The sequence below is a fragment of the Antennarius striatus genome, chromosome 10 (genome assembly GCF_040054535.1).
Source record: "Antennarius striatus isolate MH-2024 chromosome 10, ASM4005453v1, whole genome shotgun sequence".
NCBI lineage: Eukaryota > Metazoa > Chordata > Actinopteri > Lophiiformes > Antennariidae > Antennarius > Antennarius striatus.
The window spans coordinates 17,497,003-17,520,710 of NC_090785.1; the positions used below are offsets into that span (position 1 = coordinate 17,497,003).

Genomic DNA, 23,708 nt, shown 5'->3' on the forward strand with positions numbered 1-23,708 from the left:
TTGCTTCAAATATTCCCCCACAAAATTTTTAGTATGACTCTTTTATGTGTTATTGTGCTGGTGTTCATTCCAGTTACTTTGTACATCATACACACATGTGTGAAGCTCACAAAAATGTGTGGGCAGATATCAAATGACACCCACACACACAGACACATACACACACGGACACACATATGAACACGTACATACACGTACACACACATACACACACGGCCACGGACACACACACACACACACACACGCACACACTCTTGCATGTTGTCTCACTCAGAATTTGGACAGGAAGCCGATGCACACCTACAGAGACACATTTTTCACTATGACTTTTTCTATTAATCAAGTCAGTGGACAAATGAGGAAGAAGAAAAATCCATATTTTTTTCTTCACCAATTTGTGATCACATAAATTGTCCTTTATTTCATAGTGCATTCACTGCTTTTGTGTTGATATAATTAAGTTAAAATATATTATATTTACATTGATTTTATCCGGCTGTTGTTGACTCGGAAGACAAAAGGGAGTCGACGATGGCAGGCGTTCGCTGCCAAGACGTGCAACAGTTTTTGGCCTTCAGGTAAATCGATGAATGAAGGAGATCAGGGAAGGATTCTGTTAAATCAACAAAACCTCGCACATCATCATCATCCACACAGCCGACCGTTCTGGAGTGTCTATAGTCGCTACGGTAACAGGTGAATTATATGGAAGTGACATGACCGAACTCCACCTATTTGTCCAACCATGACACATCAAAATACTCAGTACATTTGGGAACACGCTGATCATGAGTAATGATTCCGCCCAAATAAGTTGCGTCTGCAGCTTTGTTACATGCCTACGATGTGATTTACTCATCAACATAAAACACACTGATAGTAAACTGTTCATCTTTGCGCTAAAGGAGTTCATCTGTTTCCTGCTGACTGGTAAATAGCCTCATGTGTATCATCAGTAATATTCATAGCTTTACTTTCTAGATGATCATGAATTATTAACTCATTGAAAAGATAAATAGCTCCAAAACAGCACTTGACGTGTCTCGACTTGAAACCATGCATACAGTACAGTACAATAAAGTTCAGTCTGTTTTTCATTGTGTTGTAGGGGAGCTGTCTCATTGTTAAGGTTTAATTTCAGAATGAGTCTTGATCCACCGTGAACTCTGGGCTCTATTTCAAGTATGTGTATCATCGCCAGAATTGACTCCTAACTGTAGAGACACATATTCTCTGCTGATAGCCAGCCAAAACACAAAGCCAAACTGCACAAGTGATGTGAGCATAGAATTACCTAAAATCTACTCCAAGAAAATCATGGCAGTGGTGTGCAGCAATTTTTCAAGGAAAGCAGACCTAATGCAAGTTGTCTCGAGATGTAACAATCCTGAAATCCCACATTTTACATCATGCACAGCGTGTCTTTTACAACCGAGGTGCCGAAAAAATGGAACCTTTTTGGAAATTGGTATTTTTGTTCTCTCAAATATGCAAATACAACAAAATGATTTGTCTTACAAGCAACAAAATGAGAAATGCAAATAGCAATGAAAAAAATTTTTGGTGCAAAATTTAAGAAAGAAAAGTTTTAAATGGAAAATAAAATATAGGGGGACAAAGTATACTGTATGATGCTGAGGTGCTTAGACTGACTTCTTGCAATTTCAAATACATTTCATTGTGTGGGCTATTGATCTTAAGGTTAAATGACATGCACTTTAAAAAAAAAAAAAAAAAGAACGCCTCTTTTCACTGGCAGACTTCCCACACAGGCCAAACTTTCACGAATGACACAATCAGTTCAGTTTCTAACCACTATAGAACCTGGTGAATGTCTGAATTTCTCATATCACAACCTTGAGATGGCTTTATTTATTATGCTGCACAGACGTAAGTAAAGGAAGCGTTGAGACATGTATCTGTCTCCTGATCTGAGAAAAAGAGTGTCAACAGGCCCGCGGTTTGCTCCAGTCTGACTCCGGTGGCCTTTGAGAAGCTGCCTCTGTCTTTGTTGAGAAGAAATCTCTTGCGTGAGGCTGCTGAATGCGTCTGTGTCGGGCCAGGCGAATCAGAGAAGGGGTGATGGCTGAGCGTAGATCAGAGGAGCAGGAGGAGTCGCCAGGAGCGCTCAGAACTTCCACACTGGGGAACGTCGGCAATATCAACCTCTTTTCACGTGCTTGTGAAATGTATGAGGGGCACGGCATTGTAACAGCCAGGATGGAAGATTAGCTCACTTACAATTCAGAAATCAATCTGTAATGCTACTCAACAGCGACTTGTAGATCTGTCTTGCTACTCCTCTGCAGGGCTAATGCTCTCTACTCACTCATTACTCTGTAATCAACAACATTAAAAAGGAGATGTGCAGGAAATACTGTCTGAATCATTAATTGCTTAATCGGATTTCTGGTATCAATACCATTGATTTATCATCGGAAATGATGCTGCTTTGCTTTTGGTGTTAGAGGTTTTAGCGGTCAAATGCATTATTGAAAGAGGCTTTTTTACCAACCAGTGGCTGATGGAGAGAGCTTAGGAGGTTGTCAGTCTTGATGTAAAGCTTTATTTGCAAAGAGAGTTCGTGTGAACAGCCTTTTAGTCCTGCTAGGAGGACAGTGACATGAATTTATCTTGCAATAGAGGGGGAATATCAAATGTGTTGAATGAGGCCTTGCCTTGCCAGGAATATTGATTAAGTGGTTTTGGGCGGTGTCTCCTCATCTCTGTATGTGTCCGTGCGTTTGTGGTCAAATGCCTGGCTGCTTCCTCAAGGCAACATGGAGTTGTGCATGTAAATACTCATAAGGGCCACATGTGCTTTTGTACTGTATATTCTTGTCCGTTTTACCTTTTAGTTTCATCCTCTGGCCTGAAAGGGAACCTGCAAAGGGCATGAAGAGGGAAATGGAAATCATCAAGCAGGTGATCTACTCCAGTGCAGTCTAAATCCAACAGACGGAACACAAGTTTTCACAGTGGTCAAGATAGAAAGATTGAATTTCTTGACGTTAAGTCTGGCCACATTCATAAAGCATGAAGAATGAAGAACCTTATGGATTTCTCCACACTGCTCAAGCATGATGTGCCAATGGGAGATTTAACTCTTGTCCACTATATGCTGTCAAACAGACCGGTGTCTTTGCTCTTGACAGCTCCTGACAGCTCCTTACACCCACACCGTTTGATTTCCTTCAGCCTTTCACCAGGAGGTTATGTTTTCACTCGTGTCCCTCTGTTTGTTGGTTGGTTGGTTGGTTTGTCTGCAGGACTGCACAAAAGTGATCGAACCGTTAAAGGTTCCGTTAAAGGTTCCATATTATGCAAAATAAACCTTTTCGTGGTTTTTCAGTAGCATTACCTGACCTTAGCCTGTCGCCCCAGATGTGAAAAAAAGGGTCTAAAAAATGGGTTTAATATTTGACCTTTAATTATCAATAACAGAAACTATTAAATTGTGGTGCAGATCTTTTATTATTTTCATGTTCTGTAACATTGTTAGAAGTCACATTTTACTTTGATGGTGTTGTTTTCTTCAGCGTTTTCCTAAAATTGGATTAAAATAATCACATTATATCACCTTGCTCACAGTAACCAAAACACCATTAGCAGTCCTAATCCTATTAATTCCAAGTATTAACAGCTGCCTCAGCTGATCCCGACACATGTGGACTGATCCATCAGTTCACACCTGGTAATACACCTGGAATAATAATCCACATTGGGATAACTCAATAGCTACGTCACTGCGACAAAGAAAATTTTTGAAAAGTAGAAATATTTCTGTAAAATATTTTCAAATTTAACAGAAAATAACATAAACAGATTTTTTTAATAGAATGTTTAGAATGTTTTTCAGCGTATCTGGATTCTTTTACCACAGGTGACCAGTTTACATCTTACTGGTTACCAATAAAAGAATTTACAAAATTTGTTATGCATATTATAAATCATATGGTGTCTTATTAAATAGATTTAGTGTACTCAATTAATTCTGTTGGACCTCCTGTACAGGAAGCAGCATTCTGGTAGCCTGTTATAATCTGTTTTTACAAGGTAAGAATGTTAGGCGTTTAATACCACATTTACAAGCAGCCATGAATTATTTAGAATTTAGCTGATTCATTACATGTCGTGACTGGGGGTATAATATTATTCTATTTATTATTTCAATGTTAAAATCAGTTGAAACAGCAGTATTCACAAAACATCTGCTGTTTACTTTGGCAGGTGAGAGAGCCCAAACACATAATTTCATGTAATCGTACCACATGGCCGTCAGACGGTGTGTAATCCATTTTATGGGTTGTTGTGGCTTTTTTCTTGTTTTGCAGAGGCGTTAGTTGAGAAGCTTGTCCTTCGGTGGCTGTTGGGACACATTCACACTCACTACTAATAGAGTGTGTTCCAAAACCACCTCTAAATGTGGTCTGACTGTCCTCGCCAGCCTCAATACATTTCAGGTGAATTCACACCCGTACACAGAGCTGTCCACTGGCGATTGGATCACTCATGATGGGTGTTAATACCTGGTTTGGACAGGGTGTCAGGCTTGCTGTGCTGTCGTGTCACCTTTGACTTGATTTGTGCATACAGGCATTGGCCTTGGGTGTTATTGTGTGAGGAATTACGGACGTAGGAAGTGAACTGGAGGTTGAATGGTGGAGACACGGAGACAACGCGCTAGAGTTTGCTTTTACTGAAAAGGCTAGCAAAGACTGTTTCGATTCTTTATGGCGTGTGGGTGTTGGAGTGTGTTGTTTGTCAGTTAGCGTGAAATGCTTTAAGTGTGTGTGGGTGCAGAGGCACCGAGTTTGTGTCTGTCTGTGGCTGATTGTCAGGATATGTTTTATCGTTGAATCTTATCAGAAATGTTTTACAGTGTGTACGGTGTGGACCGAGTTTGCGTGTGTGTGTGTGTGTGTGTATGTGTATGCACTCTTCTGGTAAACTCTGCATTAGCAACAAGAGATTTCAGGGTTGGTCAGCTATGAAAGCACAACTACGTGACAAGAGTGCTGCCGCCGCCCACAGATAGGTAGCCCTTATCCACTAATTAAAACCCTCTATCACTCCATGTCTCACTCAGCAATCTCTCTATTCTTCACTCCCCCCAACCCCCTTTTCACAGTGAAATCTCTCCATCTTTCATTATCTATCCATCATTCCCTTTATCCTCACTCTCTGCCCCCCCACCCACCCACCCACCCCCGCTCTTGGCAGGCTCTGAGGGCTCCCAGTGGGCGGCGTGCTGTTTTGTTGTTTTTCGGGTGGTTTAGGTATAACAGGGTCCTGTGGGTAACTTCAGGGCCTCTCATCTGAGGTTTTCCTGTCATATGCCTGAAGAACCATGGTGGAGCTAACGAATAGAACAGATTTTTAACCCACCCCTCCCTTCTTTGTACGCACACACAAACACTTCAGGCATCCCGCCCTGACAGCTCGCTGTTTCCCGTAGGACCTGTAGCCTGGATCTGCATTTGCAACAACAGCTCTGCACCTGGATTCCTTCTGATGATTAAACCATCATAATGAGTAAAAGAAAGCCTGCAAACTACTGCAGGATTGTCGGTGGTCACTTATGTTTTTGTGCTCCACTTTGCATACATTTCTCAAGCCATATTTAATGTCTGCTGTTAGCTGATCTCTGTGCAAACAGCCTTTTTGGAAATGCATAAGAACCAGAGCTAACACATATAGTAGCTCCCCACTCTGTGGACGTCTCCAGGCTATTATGAAAATAAGACCTTCTCTGCATGGCGGAAATATATGTGGATTTCTAGAACTATACAATATCAATAATCTGAGGAGCTAATACTGTTGGATAGCACTCTGCTGTTCCCATCCGCCTTGTTTATTTACCAATGTGAAACTCAATTTCTCTGCCACCGCCTGGCCCCAATCCACCCTCTGCCTGTCTGTTTTTCCTCTTTTGCATGCGCTCTCTTGCTGTGCGTCATGATATCTGCACATTTGTTTGAGATTGGAAATTGTAAATCTGTTTTGACTCGTCCTCATGGTCCTTGCCTTTACACATGGCCATCTCCGCAGCGCAGCTTGGGTTATTGTTGTTTTGTCATATTGTTGGACATTTTTAGGGACCCCTCCCCACCGGAGGGAACTAGGAGAGTAAATCCTGTTTAAAAGCAACTGTGTATGTGAGCCTCTATCACTTCTCTAAGCAGATTTGTGGAACAGCCCACTGGTCTGCGGTGCACTTTTCAGCAAATGGACGGATAGGAAGGGGATCAAGTGGGTGAGGAGTCCCATTAGAAATTATTGCAACTGTGCAGCCGTGGATTATCTCTCCTGTGTCTTTGTGCGAAGGAGAAAATGACTGAAAGAATAGGGTTAGCAAGGCGGTAGGAGGGTAACAGTGTAATTTGCAGCATGTGTTTCACTCACTCTTGTCACTTGGTATTATTTTTAAAGCAAGTGGTGAAGGGTTCATTACATCCTGATAAATTATAGATAAGAATTATGTTAGAAATAAAATCACTCTTGAATACACACACGCTGTTAATATATTTATAGTGAAAACAATCTTGCATGAGAAACAAATTGAATCATAAACTAGGTCTGTTTTCTTATTTATGTTTTTTTTTTTGTTATCTATTGCTGTTCTTTTCTGTATTGGGCTATTCATAGTGCTTCAATTGAGAACATGTTCTGTACTGCGCTGTTGATATAATAGGTAGGACATACTGTACATGAATCATTGAAGTGTACAAATTTTATACACGTTGGTCCCACGTGAAGATGATGAAAATCAATTACCCAGTGGCAGCATACTGATGCAATTACTTAAGCACTTAGTTAGCATCACTAAGGGATCATTCATACACCGTGTGATCCCCTACCCTACAGGTACTTCCAAAATGACAAGAGAGACCATAAATCTTCTGTTGAAATTTTGAAGATTTGTGATTAAAAAAAATATTCTAGAATCATGCTAATTATTTCAGCACCCACAGACTTTGCCATGGCTACCGCTACGTGCATTAAATGAATAGCAGGCCAGGCTTTTCTATTTGATGCATACACCTTTCTTCAGTTGCTGGTTTTGCACTCAGGTGGCAAATTCTGACTTGTCCTGCACAATGCCCGTGTGTCTTGTTTGAAGCGAGCTTGGCTCTAGGAAACAACCTCCAGGTTTTGACATCAAAACCAAGAATCACACCCCCTAATGGGCACCCCACTGTGGGCTAGAATTAGCGAGTATAACCCCCACCAGCAGGCTTACTTCTCTAAATGCAGGGGCCTCTGAGGATGAGATAGAGGGTAGAAAGCGTGTACGGTAAGAGAGGACGAGCGAGGATGAGGGAGAAAGAGGAGAGAGAGCAGAGGTGGACTGGTACCAGAGAGCAGACAGTGTTTCACATAGAACATGTCAATTTTCAAGCAGAACTACATATACAAAGCAAAATGTTCATGATGCGTGTTTGTCTGTGTGGACACATGACAAGAGAAGACAAGATGGTGTGTGTCGCATGCTTTCATTCTTGTGTGTGTGACAGACATAAAATAGGACAGAGAGCCTCTAGACAGACAGCAGTCAGCGCCGGCAGCTAGCTCAGAGCTCACAGGGTAATGTATACTCGCTCCTTGATGCACCAGAGAGAATGTGACACTAGTCAATCCTATTCTGACAGGGCAGCTGAGATAATAGCAGGCTTTGATTCTCAGCAATAACTCCTGCCAATCAAAATGAAAGGCATTGTGATTGCAGGGGAACTACAACTGCATGAGGAGCATAAGGTATGCTCCACTCCAAACACGCAAACATAATTGGATGCAAAATGTGCTTTTGTACTTTAAATACATTGTTGTACTTCATGTCATCACTGAGGAGAAAACACGAGAAGTAGATAGAAGGAGAGACAAATGTGTAGATTTTACAGATCATCTGTGCTGATAATGTCTTCAGAGGATGAGGGTGTGTGTGTGTGAGAGATGAGTGTGCAAGCGAGTCGGCCCCTTTTCCTCTTTTTTTTTTTCTTTTTGACTTTTAGCTCTCAGGGGTTGGTGGGTGGTTTTGGCATGTGTAGGCAAACTGGTCGGTTTTTGCGCATGCATCCTCAGAATGTGAAGGGTGAGAGTGAGGCCAGGGGAAGGAGTCTTTCAGGTGGAATAAAAGCATCACTGGGATGGTGGAAAGGTCAGCTGTAAACTTGTATCAGACTAGTGGTGATCACCCTGTGCTGCAGATCTCTGAGGTATTGAGCAGGCACGCTCTAATGGCTTTGATATATGGACTACAGGACTCCCTGAAGAGGTCAATACCATAGCACTTTGTCTCTATGAGCAATGACCCCCTCAAGCTCCATTTAGAAGCTTTATATCTGAAGGAAATAGGCTGGAAAGGCCTCAGGCAGAGCACTGTGAAAGAGAACTAATATGAATGAAGTATTTTGTAATCACTTCTTCTATGCACTAATCATTGTCCTAATCAATCATTAGTTATGGTGATATGAGCATATTGTGCCAGACGCTATCAGTACTAGATTTTGATGTGGTTGAGAAGAACAAGAGAATCTGAGCTGAATTAGATGATATATTATTACTCCATTTGGAAGGGCAATGACACAGTGAAGACTGGTGCCTAAATGCATTTCAGGGTATTTTAGACATAAAATGAGCATGAGGACATGAGGAATTGAAGCGATTCTTATTTGGAGATAAATATACCTCAGTTGATGGCTGCAGATCACATTTTTTTCCAGTGTCTTGCAACATTTGCATGCACTAACAGGAATATGAGAACCTCGAGTTAGCTGTTGCATGTAAACCTTAAGACGGGTACCGTCTTCAAACCCACGTGGTTGAAGTCCCAGACTCCGGTGAAGGATCCATCTAGCAGATGGCGAAGGCTGCCGACTCCCCCAGTAACTAAAATGGCCTACCCTTGGCCATTAAAAGCTCCAAATGTGTTGAACAGTGGGTACTGGCTGTTGAAATATTCAGGTCCCTTTTATTGCAAATACACTTCCCATTGCAGTCTTCATGGAGGTAGTAGAATTCCTATCTACATTGAACAATGTAAGTTTCTGTGAAAGAAGCAGAAGTCAATCCCCACACTGGAGTCTGATGTGGTCTCCAGACAGATGACTATTAAGATGTATGAAAGATTCAAGTGGCTAGGGTAAGCCTTGGGAAGAGTCCAGATTACCTGTCTTTCTTCAGCGCCTCCTGTGGATGTGATTTGAAGCATTGGAGGGGTAGCTGGGTCACAGCATAAGCGAAAGCCAAGTAGCGCTCCCTTCAGTACAGTCAATACTTTAGAGGTAAATTATTCCTATCTTTAAAGGGGTCCCCATAGTCTTAAGAGAGTAGTGAAAGTGAGCATTTAAGATAGCACAGACGTCCCTAGCGAGAGAAGCCACTGTACGTAAAAACACCCGTTACCAGGGTTTTCAAAAGACCCTGGTATTCATTGTTACTTTAGAGTCTGATGACTGTTAAATGAGAGTGACAGACATGGGCCTTATCATCAGATTTGTTGATTTATCCAAAATTTGTCGGGGATTGTCTGTGAAGGAGAGATAAAGCCTAGAATAGCTTGAAAAACTTGCTTGAAAAAACAGAAAACCACAAGTGACAGAACAGAGAGCTGTGCTTGATTTTGGCCAATTTTTCTTCAAACACATCCTGACATAATGGCCACCACAGCAGTCCCTTCTGAGTGTATTGATTTGGAACTAACCTTTGGTGTGAAATATAAAAGGAGCCAAGTGCTGTTTATGAATGTCTGCTGTAATTGGAATGAGCAGATGTTGCAATATTATTCCTCTGTGTTCAATAACTGACTTCTGGTGCTATTTCTCTTCTCCACACTGTTCAGCGCTCGCTTTCTTTTCATTTTCCTTCACTTACTTATTCTTTTTCATCCCTTCTGTCCCCCCCCCACCCCATCCCCCCATCCCATCTTTCTCACCTCCAGACTCTTTTCTCTGTGCTGTTGCTGTGCTGAGTAACTAAGTGGAGCCCTGCAAGCCATGGAGGAGATGGACAGTAAACCCTATCAGCCATTGTCGAAGGGGCGCCATGAAATGGAGATGTCTTACACCAGCTCTTCTGATGAGAGTGAGGACGGACGTGCCCACCACCGCTCATACACCTCACGTGAAACCCTGCCTGACTACACACACGAGTTACGCCTCACCCTCAGCTCCCACCGGGAAAGACAGAGCAACTATAACCAACCCCAGCCAGGTACCGCACTCAGGCCACCCCTAAGCTGGATGTATTTACCTGAAAATATACATCCATAACTGAAGGACACTGCATATACACAAAAAGATATTGTCACAGATATAGTAGACCAACTAACTCACACAGACACACACACATTTGCACACACAGAGGTCTTTAAAAGGACCTATGTGAATTACCTATTACAGTCCACAATGAGCCAGAAGGACAGTCGGAGGCAGCCAATTATCTCCTCTCTATGGAGGTGATATTTCTCTCCCACAGCTAAACTAGGTCAACCCCAAACCTCTCTGGCCTCACCTGGGGTGAAACTACCCTTCATTACATTCACACTCACACATACAGACACTGCAGAAATAGGGATATGCACACAGACAGACTTTGACATATACACACTGAAAAAAAAAAACACCTTTCCCTGTTGGTGACGGGAGAAGAAATGGGCCAGCATGTACTATGATGAATGGCCTTCATACAGGTCATTTGTGGAGTTAAGACAGCAGCTGTGCTTCATTGGGAGCACGCCACTGAGTAGGGTTCATATTGATCAGTAGATACTCTTCCCATCATTCCAACCTCCTGCTACTCCTGCTAAACCTACCTACCATGCTAACAAGCAACATTATATATCTATAAGAGTTGCAACTCCTGACAAGCTCGCCGCTCTGCGGATTTCATAGTTTGAATGCCACCTCGTATAGATTTTATTATGTTGTTGACCATGCAACAACCTGTCAATGTCCTCTGGCTATCATAATGCAGCTCTGATCGCGGCAGCTATATCACGGTGTCAAAAAGCACTTGTCTGTTTCAACAGTTTCTCAGCCTTTCTATTTCCATAACAAACAACATTGCCTGCCATCAGTGTCATATGGTAAGGTGCAAAAGATGCCCCAAAGCAGCCTTTGAAATGTCAATGGCAGCCGGTTCTGCGAAAAACATCTGTTCATCTTTGGGCTGCAGAGTTATATATAGTATACCCTACCTAAGTAACCAACTGTTAAGCAGGGACATTGCCTCCAGTGACATTATTAATGGATTACGCTGTTCCTGACAAAGATCAGCCAATTTGTTTCTCCTCTAATTCCCCTCCCCTGTTCTTCATATTTTCCTTCATCTTTTAAAATGGCCCTTTTTGCCCTCTCCTCCCTTCTCTCTCTCTCTCTCTCTCTCTCTCTCTCTCTCTCTCTCTCTCTCTCTCTCTCTCTCTCTCTCTCTCTGTCTCTGTCTCTGTCTCTCTCTCTCTCTCTCTCTCTCTCTCTCTCTCTCTCTCTTTCTTCTTGTCTCTTCTACTCCCTTGTATTATGACTGCTCTGCCTTTTCCATCCCATGCCACAGCAGAACTTAAAAGAGCGGATCACAGTAATCACGCCCTGTTTACCTATAAATTACTGCAAATTAATTATTTCTGTCTCTTTAGCCTTTTGTTTACAGAACTAAAAGCAGGTTGTAATATAAATACTTTGAATTTTGAGAGGTCAATCCCTTTCAGGAAACAGATATTTTAAATATGTATGAACCTGGTTCATAGGGTATAATATTATTTGATACAGAGTGGATTATTATGAAACTATGTGAAGTAGTTTTAAGTGTTGCCTGGACTGCCTCCCAGGAATGACAGGTTAACTGCAGTCATAAAAAGAACAAAAGAAAGTACTTCTAATCACCTGATAGAAGTTCTTGTACTAAAGGTTTTTTTTCAAACAAAAGGGTTAGAGAATTTCAGTGTACAGTCAGCCCACATTTGTTGCCATGGGGAAATAGCCTATTTGCTCCTGAATTGCCCTCTTGTAGCCAATTTGAGATGTGTGTAGTCGTGACCAATCTTGGACCAGTTTAATTCCAGGAAAACAGAGCCACAGTTGGTCTTGACCCCATCAAACAGGCACAGCAGGACACATTGCTGGTCATTGGAGTGGTCAACAGCAGTGCAGCTTTTATTGAAAGACTGCGGTTCATGTTCAAAGGACCTGACCTCACACACATATTAACTGTACTAAGTGAAGAGAGGAAGTCTTTTTCTTTCTACAGACTTCTCAGAGGAGTCTATAGGGTTCCAGACTACAATAGCATCTGTATAGATTTCAATTTATTCCATCACTTCCATCACTTCCACTTGTACATTCTAAACAGAAAACTAGTGAGGAAGAAAATTTACTCAACTGGCAATGCAGGGAAAAAATGTTGAGCTCAATTGAATTGAATTGAATTGAGGTGTAACCAGAGAACTAACGCAGTATATCTGATGTTCTCAGATACTCTCGATTGAAGGGCGTTCTAATACCTGAAAGCATATGAGGCTCAATTTTTCCCTCAGTCTGAGTCAATATTAATAAGGTTTGATCTTTATCTGATCTCTTCACCTCACCAAGGAGAATATAGATGAGATCAGTGCTCTGTTTGAGCAGCAGTTCAATACATCTTGAGTTTGATAACACACATCAGGCAGCCTGAACAGGATATAGTTCCCATCCAAATGGTTAAGGAAAATCGAGTGTGGCATTATGACATAGACTTCTGCTGCAAAACTTATTAAATGCTTGTTCAAATAACAGCTTGTCTCCTGACATAATTTGGGAGGCATTCATTGTTTGGCTTCTAAATACCTGTCTCTAACAAACACCTGGTCAGCTCAGTTGCTGATGCAAAACCACAAGCACTCCTGCATTAGAGGCTTTGCTGCTATCCATATGATCTCAAGCTGCACGTCTTTGCTCCTTTTGTAGATTTAGAATTCTGTAAGGCTGGACAGATGAGGAGCCCAGACTACCACATCCACCAACAGCAGCAGCAGCAGCATCAGGAGGAAGAGGACGAGGCCTTGTGCTCTGGACCGGCTGCTCACGTCCACGGCCGCGGCTACTCCCTGGGCATGGGCTCCGACATAGACACAGAGCCGGAGGTGGACCCCTCCCCCAATCACGGCCTGCAGCACATGTGGATGCGGGGCCTGAAGTCGGAGCAGAGCTCTTGCCTCACTAGCCGTGCCAACTCTGCCCTCTCTCTTACCGACACTGAGCACGACAGGAAGTCTGAGCCCGACAACGGTGAGCGAAAAAACTCTTTCCACCTTTTCCTCTTCGAGGAGATATTCTCCATCATTGTGAAAAAGACCCAGGGTACATCACATTTTCACTCAGGGTTTCACTGCGCACCTTTGATCATTCACTATTTTCCCTGTGTGCTGAAATCGGGCTACTTCTGCTCTTTCATTCTTGCTGTTTTTTCCATAACACGCTTGCAGTTTAACATAATTTAGATAACAATATTCTCACCATTGTAAAAAAAACAACAAATAGAATTATCCGTCATACATTTGGATAATTACATTAATGAACTTCTGAGTATTTAAACTGCTAATTCTGAAGTTATGTCTTTGAATGCTCTTTGATGTGAATGAATGCAGCATGTGTGGTAGTAGTCATTATACAGTTATTATTCTATTCGGTCTCAGCAGTGTTTTTGCATTGGAGACAAACCTGGGGCTGTCTGGGAATGGAGCCTCAGGATAGTCCAGCAGTGAACACCCTCAGGCTTGGAGAGGATTAAATATCCGTCGGAAGCTGAGGCAGATTTTGGTTTAAGGCTCTGAGGAAAAGAAATTGTGGCAGCCGATGTCTACAGCACCTGAATGGCTTCCTGAAAGCAACTGACAACCCCATCTGTGGGGTAACTACACCCCGCAATGAGGGAGAAGTTGAGAAACCGGGTTGAAGATATTGGACCGACTAGAGGAGGGTCTGGTATGGTGCCAACTATCTGTCTTGCACTGCTGGGCATGGCTTGGCTCTTCACAGATGGAGAGTTAGTTAGAGGTGCAAGCAAACAAAGACAGAGCTCTCCAACCCATCCCCAAGGGCACTGTCTGAGTATGTGTCACAAAAAAGGTGGAAAGTATTCTGCGGCTCAGAAAAGGAAGGGTGATAGAGAAAGACAGAGGGAGAGGAGAATGAGAGAATGGGAGAGTGCGAAATGCTAATGAGAGAATAGAAATGGTAATTTAATGGTATAATTAGAATGAGAATAAAAGGGAATGAGTGGTTGAGGGTAAAACAGGTGAAGGAGAAACTGGTTTCGAGTGAGTGTTAGACAAAAGGAGAGGAGAGTCGGGGTGCTGGAGGGAGGTGATCATGGGAGGAAGGTTTAGGAACCGCCTGTTTATGTTTGGGATGCACCCAGGGGTGCTGTTTAATGATGGCTGGATTGGACATGGAGTCAGCCTTATGCAAAATCACTAGATGGAAGAGGAGAGATTGAGAGTGAGAGAGTGGGAGTGCTTGCAGCATTACACAGTAATCAATTTGTGATGGCTGAGCATATGGACCAAAGTTATTACCATTTGAGATGAGGGACTCCATCTTTATCCGGGGTCAGAACGAAAGCTGAAAAAAAGCGGGAGGCAGATGGGCATGCAGCAGAGGAAACACAAATGAGGATGGATGAAGTCACATAAGTGAGAAGAGAGGATTTAAACGTTCAAAGCATTTGGCTGCACGACGACAATGGAGCAGGAAAGCTGGTTCATGAGCAGATCTCATATGTCACATGAAGGGCTGTACAGTGTGTTCTATCGCTCTCCAAACATTGACATCGGTCTCAATAACGTGTTCCCCCGTTTGCTCAAGCATCACCCTGCTCTCTGTGTTTCTTTTCACATTGGTATAAATTACTCGGTAACCTATGTTCCAGTCTCCATCCCCAATGCTCAATTTATTCTCATCCTCTCTCCGTCCATCTCCCTCTGACACGTGACCAGGTGAGTCCATGCGTGGCATCCTCTAATAGGAAATGCATTATGGATGTCACATTTCTCTCCATCAGCACAACAAAGTCTCACATGCCCCTCTGTTCCTTGTGATAATGAAAGTTAGAGCCATTTGCAGAAAGATGTTGGCATAAAGGGACCTGAAATCAAAATGCTAACGTCCCTGCCAAAATGAAAGTGCATTTTAAGTCGCCCCGACCTTGCTCTCGCTTTGTCTTCTGAACCCCACCCCTCCCAAACCCATTAATGATGTTAGCTTCAAACTGGCAGGAATTCTTCTGTTCCTGGTCTGATTGAAGCTGACAAGTCAATTTAGTCAGTGTGTGACTTTGTCTATGTGTGTGTGTGTGTGTGTGTGTGTGTATGTGTGTGTGTGTGTGTGTGTGTGTGTGTGTGTGTGTGTGTGTGTGTGTGTGTGTGTGTGTGTGTGTGTGTGTCTGTGTGTGTGTCTGTGTGTGTCTGTGTGTGTTTGTGTGAGGAAAATAGATGGAGGAACAACAGATTAAGAATGAGTGAAGGAGGAAAAGATTCTGTTTGTGTGATGCCACGCTTTTACAGATGTGTGTCTTCGTTCCCTTTCATGTGTTTTTGTGTGAGGGGCTGCATGTCCAACTGTGACAACCCCTCTGAGGAGGGCCATGGGCATTCTCCAACACCGGTTAGACCGACTGACAAACTGTGGAAAACATCAACACCTTGAAATGACAACGGTGCACCATTGGAAGACGAGATTGGCAGCAGAAGGCAACAGAAAGACATAACGCAGTTCAGCTAAAGTTTACTGCTGACACATATACACTGTATGTCCAAACACGTATGGACAATGTGTCATTCCAAAACCATGTGAACTGTCGCTTTCTGTTGTAAAACTTCTAGGCTGCATGGATTTAGTCCTAACCGTCTGTAAGGCTATATGGTATCAAAGTTTTTACCCTAGGTGAGATTGGACCGTCTGTACAAATCACTCAGATTAATTTTACATTAAAAATTCAAATGAAATGTAAAAAATAAAAGCAAATTGTTAAACAAAAGCAGCAGAAATAGAAAGGTTTGTATGTTTTAACTTTTATTTGCACACCGTATGCGTGTGAAACATTCTGTGACACCATGTATACCAGTTAATATATTTTGTCATGCATCAGATTTATATGAGGCCCCGCAGGTCCTATTTAATAGGTTTGTTCTACACCAGATTCAGAAAGCCACCTCTTCATGAACCCAGGCTCACCTAAAGAGTTGCACACTGTTGTCTGAAATATCATTTTATGTTGTCACATCAAGACTATATTGGGGCTCAGGGGCCTAGCCCAAATTATGACAAACAGACCCAAATAAAAATGCACACAAGCAGTTTGGCTGCATTCAAGCGCTGCCGGTGTTGCATCGCTGAATACTGAAGGAACTGTTTGACATTTGGAAAAAGATTGGCTACTTTCCATATTCACTTTGTGAAGAGTGCCACTCTAGTTTCTCTTAGTTTAAGATGGAGCTAAGAGGCAATTAGCTAATATGCATTCAGAAAACTACTAGCTTTCCTTGATGGTTGTTTTTTTTATTAGTTTGATGTGTGCAAAGATATTAGATAATAATATTACAATTTATGGTTTTAGATGATGCTAAGAGGCAATAAATGAGTAATTGTGTGAGAACTACATGTGGACGCCTTGCTGCAAGTTCAAACAGCCACTGCACCTAACTTTTTATCATAACCATGTGTTTGAACCATTTTTTCCAACCATAAGTCTTCATGCTAGAATTATTGCTTCCTACCTCATATTTAACACACAGATACGACAGTGGCAGGGAAGAGAAATTAAATGAGCATATTTGTCAAAATATTGAGCTATCCTTGCGAACATAAAAATGTAAATTCTTCATTTGCAATTACATTGATTGAATTGGAAAATGAATCACTGTAATAAATGCTGTAGGAGAGAAAAGAAGAGGCCTGATGAGAGCGAGCACTTAGATTTGTCTCAGCCCTCTGTATTATCATGGAATAATTAAAAATATAACAAGTTAGCTGTATTATCTGGGTTACAACACTGTCTTACATTGAGATGCTAATTAATTGACCACTTTTCATTAGTTTAATTATTTTCAGTTTCAGTCTTATCTTTTTTCCCCCATTTGGGATTGACACATTGGCCTGTGGTGGACAGCCTCCTTTTTTACATTACTGGCCTGATCATACATCGCCGTCTGAGTGGAAAGGTTTTTAAAGCAAATGCAAACAGACGTGCAATGAAAGGCTCCGTCACTCATTAGAGAAATTTGCAAAAATGCAAATATCTGTTATAACCATGGGCTGAGTAAGCACTTGATTTCTGATTGGCTGCAGGATGTCCATTATTTTTTAAAATTTGACTACTCCTGAAAACTGTCTGATCACAGTGCTAAATTATTACGCTAGAAAGGTTTAAGTTTTCCATTTCCACCACGCACTGCAGATAATGGTTTGAAGAAGATGGGTTTTCAAATTGCCTCAAACATTTAAAGTCCCCGAGTTAGCAATGAAGACTTATGAAAGCAGTAATTCTGCAAAACACGGCTCGGTATAGATCTCAGTAATCCCCTGCATCAATACCAGGCCACATCTTGTAATTGCAGCAACACTGCATTATCGTACAAACAACAGGAGACAATGACACAATTAAAATATTGTGTAGTGGATGCATGAATATGTATATTTGTATTGCTTTTTTGTAATTGCATTATCTTTATTCTGTCTTAACCAGACAGAGGTCCTGATATTTCACTGTAAAATACCCTTAAAGTATTAATATGATGTTATCCATCACACAAATCCAGCAGTAATATGAAGAGAAATATGAGTCTCTTGTTAATTATCATTAGGCATGAATTTATTTACACCTGACAGCTTGTGCCTCATCAATTCACTTTGAACACATTCATTTCATTATTTATTCCATTCTTTTCATATAAAAGATGCTTTTTTTTTTCAAACTGGTGAGAAATTAATACCTCTAGCCTCTCAAATATTAAAACATGATGTTTTTCACTGTTTCTCACCTTTATGTTGAATTGATTTTTGTTTTTCTCATTGTTGTTGTAGGTTAAGACAACAAAAATCATTTTATAAATTTGCAGTAATCTTTGAGAAACATTTCTAAACAAATTTTTCCTTATTTGGCTAGCATCAGAATTTCTGATAATAAAAATAGCTGAGATAAGTTTAATTAATTCTAGTTTTTCATAGGACTTTTAAATCTCTTCAATGGTCTCCAACTACATGGCACTCTAACAGCTGAATCAAACTGCACTATTGTCGCTATTTAGGGCCGGAGGGTTTTTTGTTTTCCCCGTATCTATCATCACTATTTCAATTCCGTTGCAATTAATAAAGAACTTGGAAAACAAATGTCTGCCATGTTAAAGTAATACTAAAAGACTAGCGTACATGCCTGCCAGGTCTACACTTACCAATTCTAAATGAGGCATATTGCCACAAAATAGATTGCTGCCTTTAGACCTTCAAATAAAGTCATTTAAAATATTTTTCACAGTGTAGTTTTTTGTCCTTGCTGGAAATAAGACAAGCATGAATGTTACCTTAAACATAAATGTTACATGAAGGCTATAAAGTAGGTTGTTCGAAGGCCTGGGGGACTGCACAATGTCATGCAAGTGCCTCATATCCTTTATAAACATGGTCCATTATTTTTATAATGATGTGCCAAAGTTTTTCCGTCAAGTTTTGCCAAGTTGTGATCAAGTATTGTAAGTGTTGCAGTAGGTCAGCAAGGGCATGGATACAAAGGGTGGTAGACTGAAGAGGAAAACTGGCCTTACAGTTTAATGAGCAAGCATACGGCACAGAGAGAGACAAAGCGAGGGTACAGAGAAGATAGGAACAGACTCGCTGTCTGGAAAGTGAAGACATTGTGCAGGATATTACAGAGCCATCATCAGAGAATCATGGTGAGATCCAGCTTTTATACCAAATTTAATTTTAGCAAGCAATCATTTGACACATGCTTTTTCCTTGTTTGAGATACTATTGAATTGAACTGATGGAAACACCAGCAGGTGCTTTAAGCATCAACATTTCAGATGGGAATCAGGTTTTCAGAAATTCTTCTCCTTCATGATGCAATTCTGACATTTATTATGCAATCTGCACTTTTAATTAGAAAGTGTGGGAATTCCAAATGCTTCATGTAAGCTCCCTTATCCAAATCTGTCAGATAAGAGCATTTGGGTTATATGAATGGAATGAGTATGATGTGTTTTTTTTCTCCCTCTGATGCTAGAAGACACAAATCTTCTCTTGGCAGCTCTACAGCTGTGATAACCTCAGTGGAATAAGAAAACTACAATACCCTCCGAGATAGAGACATCTGCAAATGTACTAATACAACCATACATATGGACATGCACAGACACACCACCTGCACCCAGTGTCTCCTCCAACCTCCCTGGTGTGTGTGTGTGTGTGTGTGCGCGTGCGTGTGCGGGCAGAGGTCTAAGTGGCAACACCAGGCAAACAGCTGTGCTCTCTAGGTTCCTTCTTGCTTTCCCAAGGCCCAAGGGGTTTTGCAGGAATGGATTTGTCTATTAGCTCGTAAAGAACATTGCTCAGTGCCATATCGATCATCTGAGCTGTAACGTTTAGAGTCTTTAAGTTGTAGAGTTGATCTAGTGGTACACAAACTCCCCTGGCTATTTTACCAGAGTGAAAGACGATCAACTTAACCCTAGCGCTGCTCTTGGCCAAAGTAAACGCTATAAACACATCCGCTGGAGCCAGAAACCGCTTTTATTGAACCACCTGTTCATCCATTTTCGAAGAAGCTGAGTTACTGTGAGTCCACCAGGTGCCTTATTGTAGCAACAGTGCGGTTGTGTAGATTTCTTCTCTTTAATAGCTGTCTCATCACGTAGTTAGCCATGCAGGCTTCCTTTCTTGACAAGCTGTCAGAATGTTGGACTCCACCCTGTTGTCCTAATGATGGACCTTTACAGTTCACTGATCCGAAGGAAGACCTACTGGACTGTACTACTGGTTGATGAGGGGTAAGGGATATGTGTTGGTGTGTATGTGAGGGAGAGAGAAGACAGAGTGAGAGATAATTTTCTGTTCGTGCTCTCACTGTGAATGCTCACGCTCCTCCTCCATCGTCCTGTTGCTGCCATAGCAACAGTCATCAAATCAGAATATCATCCGTTGCTTTCATCTCACACTGTCCATGGGCTGCCCACAGGCTGTCTGTATACATAAACTGTGTGATGGAAACATCACAGAGTCCGGGCTCTACTTGCCATTTTAATAAGCGGTCACATCCAGCACGAATTCACATTCACTTACATAGCAGAAGGGGTGAGAGGCGAGCTGATTCTTCAAGAAAAAAACTGCCAAATAAGCGGGCTTAAAACTGTTTTTCAGTTCTGAGCACTGTTGGAGCATTAAAATGAGACGAGAGCATGGTGAGTGGCACATAAATAAGCTCACAGCAGACGGGAACAATAGCCCTGAGAGTGTACCGAGAGATTAGCGCACATCATAGTGTTCCGCACTCGGAGAGAGAGGCTGAGAAGGGGCGGAGGACACAAAGGTGTCTGCACTGTATGGTCGCACAAACACACTCAGATGTCTGCATGTGCCCTTGCTTTTTTTGTGTTGGGTGCACGAGGGTACAGTGAGGTATATTATTTTGGACTTTTGTTAAAAAATGCAGCCACAGCACAGACAGACTGTCAAGGAAACATTTTCCACGGAGGGGAGGAGAAACCCAAATGTTTAAAAATAGAAGTTTCTTTCTTTTTTTCCATTCGCCTGAAGTGACTCCGTACGACCACAGAGACAAGAGGCTTCCATAACTGGAAAGCCAGAGATTCTAATTGAACTACAATGGAGAGAGGAAAGAAAAGTAAGCAAATCAAGACCTTTGTATTCTGCACAATACCATCCTCACTGTGGATGAATGGGGCCTGTCTCTGGGTAGACCTGCTGCAAGAAAAGCTTGTGTGAATGACGAACATACAGGTTCATTGTTATTCAGAAAATCACAATTGTCATCTGCGCTTGCAAAGGGATTCAAATGCCTTTGCCAAGAAAATGAGTGACAGTAATGAAGGTCTAGTGGTTACCCAACCATTAACAATCGCTGCCATTTTAGTTTAACTGCTTGTATTAATAGCCGTCCCTCCGCTGCAACCGTTGTGATATTGCCAGGGATACTTCTGTCGTGGCTGCACTGGTGCCAGTGTTAAAGGCTGCCATCGCTGCCATGCTGCCAGTAGTAAAGGCTGTTGTTACATGGCACGGTGCCCTGAGCTTGTCAGACCTCCAGGGTGTGTACGCCACCTGTCATTATCAGCTCTCAGCTCTGGCAGCGACGGACAGTTAATGGTCCACTGGGTCTCACCCAACAATCTGCTGACCAGTAAGAGCGCCGCCGGTTTTAAGGTTGTGCATCTACACACACATAGATACCTCTGAACGCAAAGATGGCACCAGCGCTATTGTGTCAACAATAATGTGAGATTCAGGTTGAAGCGTAAAGCCAATGTAGCCTTCCCCGTTATTCTTTCTGCCCTGTGATGGACCTCTACTCACTGGACAATTCGTTCTAAGATTGATAGTATCTGATTGCAACCTTGTCACAGGCAGCTTTTAATTGAAAAAGTCACAATAGGACTTTGGACAGCCATTAATTGTTCTGGTTAATTAAGGTAAACATTAAATAAAGCCAGTTTTAATTGGTTTCTCCTGATGAGGGTGGGGATCCGGGGTGACCGGGATCTGCATATGTAAATAACCGAAAGCTCCTCCAGGCCTTGGCTTAACTCTCCCTGCCTCAGTCTTATCTTTCTCTTTCACTGTGTCTGTTTATTTCATTCTGTTTCAGCCTCTCTCTTTCTCTCTTTCTTCTCTGCATGCACACAAAGCTGCACACACCACTGGATTCACACACCTTAGGCCCAACCAAGCTGTCAAAAATACAAATGGTGTGCTTTTGTCAAGTGACATTGATGTGATGTATGCACATGCTAAATTTTAAACTGGGTCTCCCTGAAGAGATGCATTTTTTTAAGATGAGACATGACAGATTGGCGTAACACCTTCATATTTACAATACAAGGAATTATCCCAAGGCCCACAACAGTCAAACAGACCACATTTATTTTTAGTATTTTTATTTTTGAGAGGAAGTGATATGCATGTGCCCAGTGGTGCTCATCGTATCAAGTTTGATTGACCGTTTTCTCCTCACATAAAAGATTCATTTATATGCTGTCAGACTGTAGCGAGAATTGCAGTGTGTACATATGGAAAATACCTGACATACATCAAATGATGGTGTTTTTACTTTCATTCTGTGTCCTCTGAACAGCTACCCCCCGGTTCCTGAGGGACAGGCATTAATAGCATACCCAATCACTGTGCTAGGTAGATCACACTACTACCAGATAGATAATCATGCCTTTCAATAAATAGCTTTTTAAAATGCTTCAGAATGCCACTAAAAGCATGAGAACTGTGGCATCAGGGGGCGGGTGGGACTTCATTTGCATTGCGTGGTTGAAATGTTATGTGCGCGTGTGTGTGTGTGTGTGTGTGTGCGTGTGTGTGTGTGTGTGTGTGTGTGTGTGTGTGTGTGTGTGAAAGAGAGAGTGGAGCAGACAATTGGACAGCTGCTTGGTCGCCCGGTCACCGTGCTGCAGTGCAAAAGCTTCTCGTGGCCAAGGCATGGCTCTTGCCAGTGTTTTACAAATACTAAATGTGCTCTCATCGTCCAAACAGATGCTCAACGCCATTTCCAGATAGGATTTTATAAGTGCATGTGTGGTGGGTGAGGTGAATGAGTGTGTGTTTGTGAATGGATGAGCGTTGTGTCTGTCCATGCTCTTCTCAATGAGTGTTCATTTGGTCTTCATGTCTGTATATGAGTTTATTTTGTTCCAAACAGATGTTTTGTTTTCTTCCATTGTGTACATACTTGTCAAATCCCATCAGCACCAGCCGGTGCAGTGAGTCTGGCCAAGGTGGATAATATGCACCGACTGCTGTAGCCAATACTACACACAGACGTCAAAGAGACAGGGTGGTATGTAGAAAGAATCCATGCAGGCAAACCTTTATTAGCTTGAGCATTAACTGATGGATCAAGTGCAAACAGCAGATTAACTCAACATGAATAATCAAGATTGCAAGAAACATAGCAATAAAGAAATTGGAAGCATTCATTTAGAAGATGAAGGGACAAAATCAAAAATTCAAATAACCTTAATGAGGATGAGGTGAAGTGGTTGTAAAGTAAATCATGAATTAATTAATGTCATTTCAAATTGGGGGTTTGTGTTAATGTGCTGTGGCCTGTGTCATGGATTGAGGGCTGTATTGTGGTTTTAACAGTAAAAGCCCTATCACATTTTATTTGCTATTCATTTTGAGTTTGACATTTTTCTAACATGGAAAATAGCAGACTGTCATAAAAATATAAATATATAATAACTTTGGAAATAAATCCAGTACCAATCTAAATATCAGTCATTGGTAGACAAAGCAGTCAAGGGCAAATTTTACAACATATTATATTCATCAAATGACTATTTGTTTTCAGATTATACCTGTTGAGCTAATGAGTTGGTTAAAAACGCAGTGATCTGCTGTCTTTTTAATACTTAAAGCTCATTCATGCTGTAATATGAACACTCAACTCTTAAATGCACTCCTGGAGACTTGGACTAAAGCTACCTGCCCCAG

The 23,708-nt window shown here is 41.8% G+C and overlaps 1 protein-coding gene across 1 annotated transcript in view; it reads left to right on the forward strand.

The window, feature by feature from the left end:
* Positions 1-9,995: 9,995 nt before the first annotated feature.
* Positions 9,996-23,708, forward strand: part of tenm1 (teneurin transmembrane protein 1) — a 153,797-nt gene continuing 140,084 nt past the window's right edge. Inside the window, exons 1-2 of the mRNA XM_068325098.1 lie at positions 9,996-10,212; positions 12,939-13,331. Of these exons, the coding sequence (XP_068181199.1) occupies positions 9,996-10,212; positions 12,939-13,331 (610 nt within the window). The remainder of the gene's footprint in view (positions 10,213-12,938; positions 13,332-23,708) is intronic.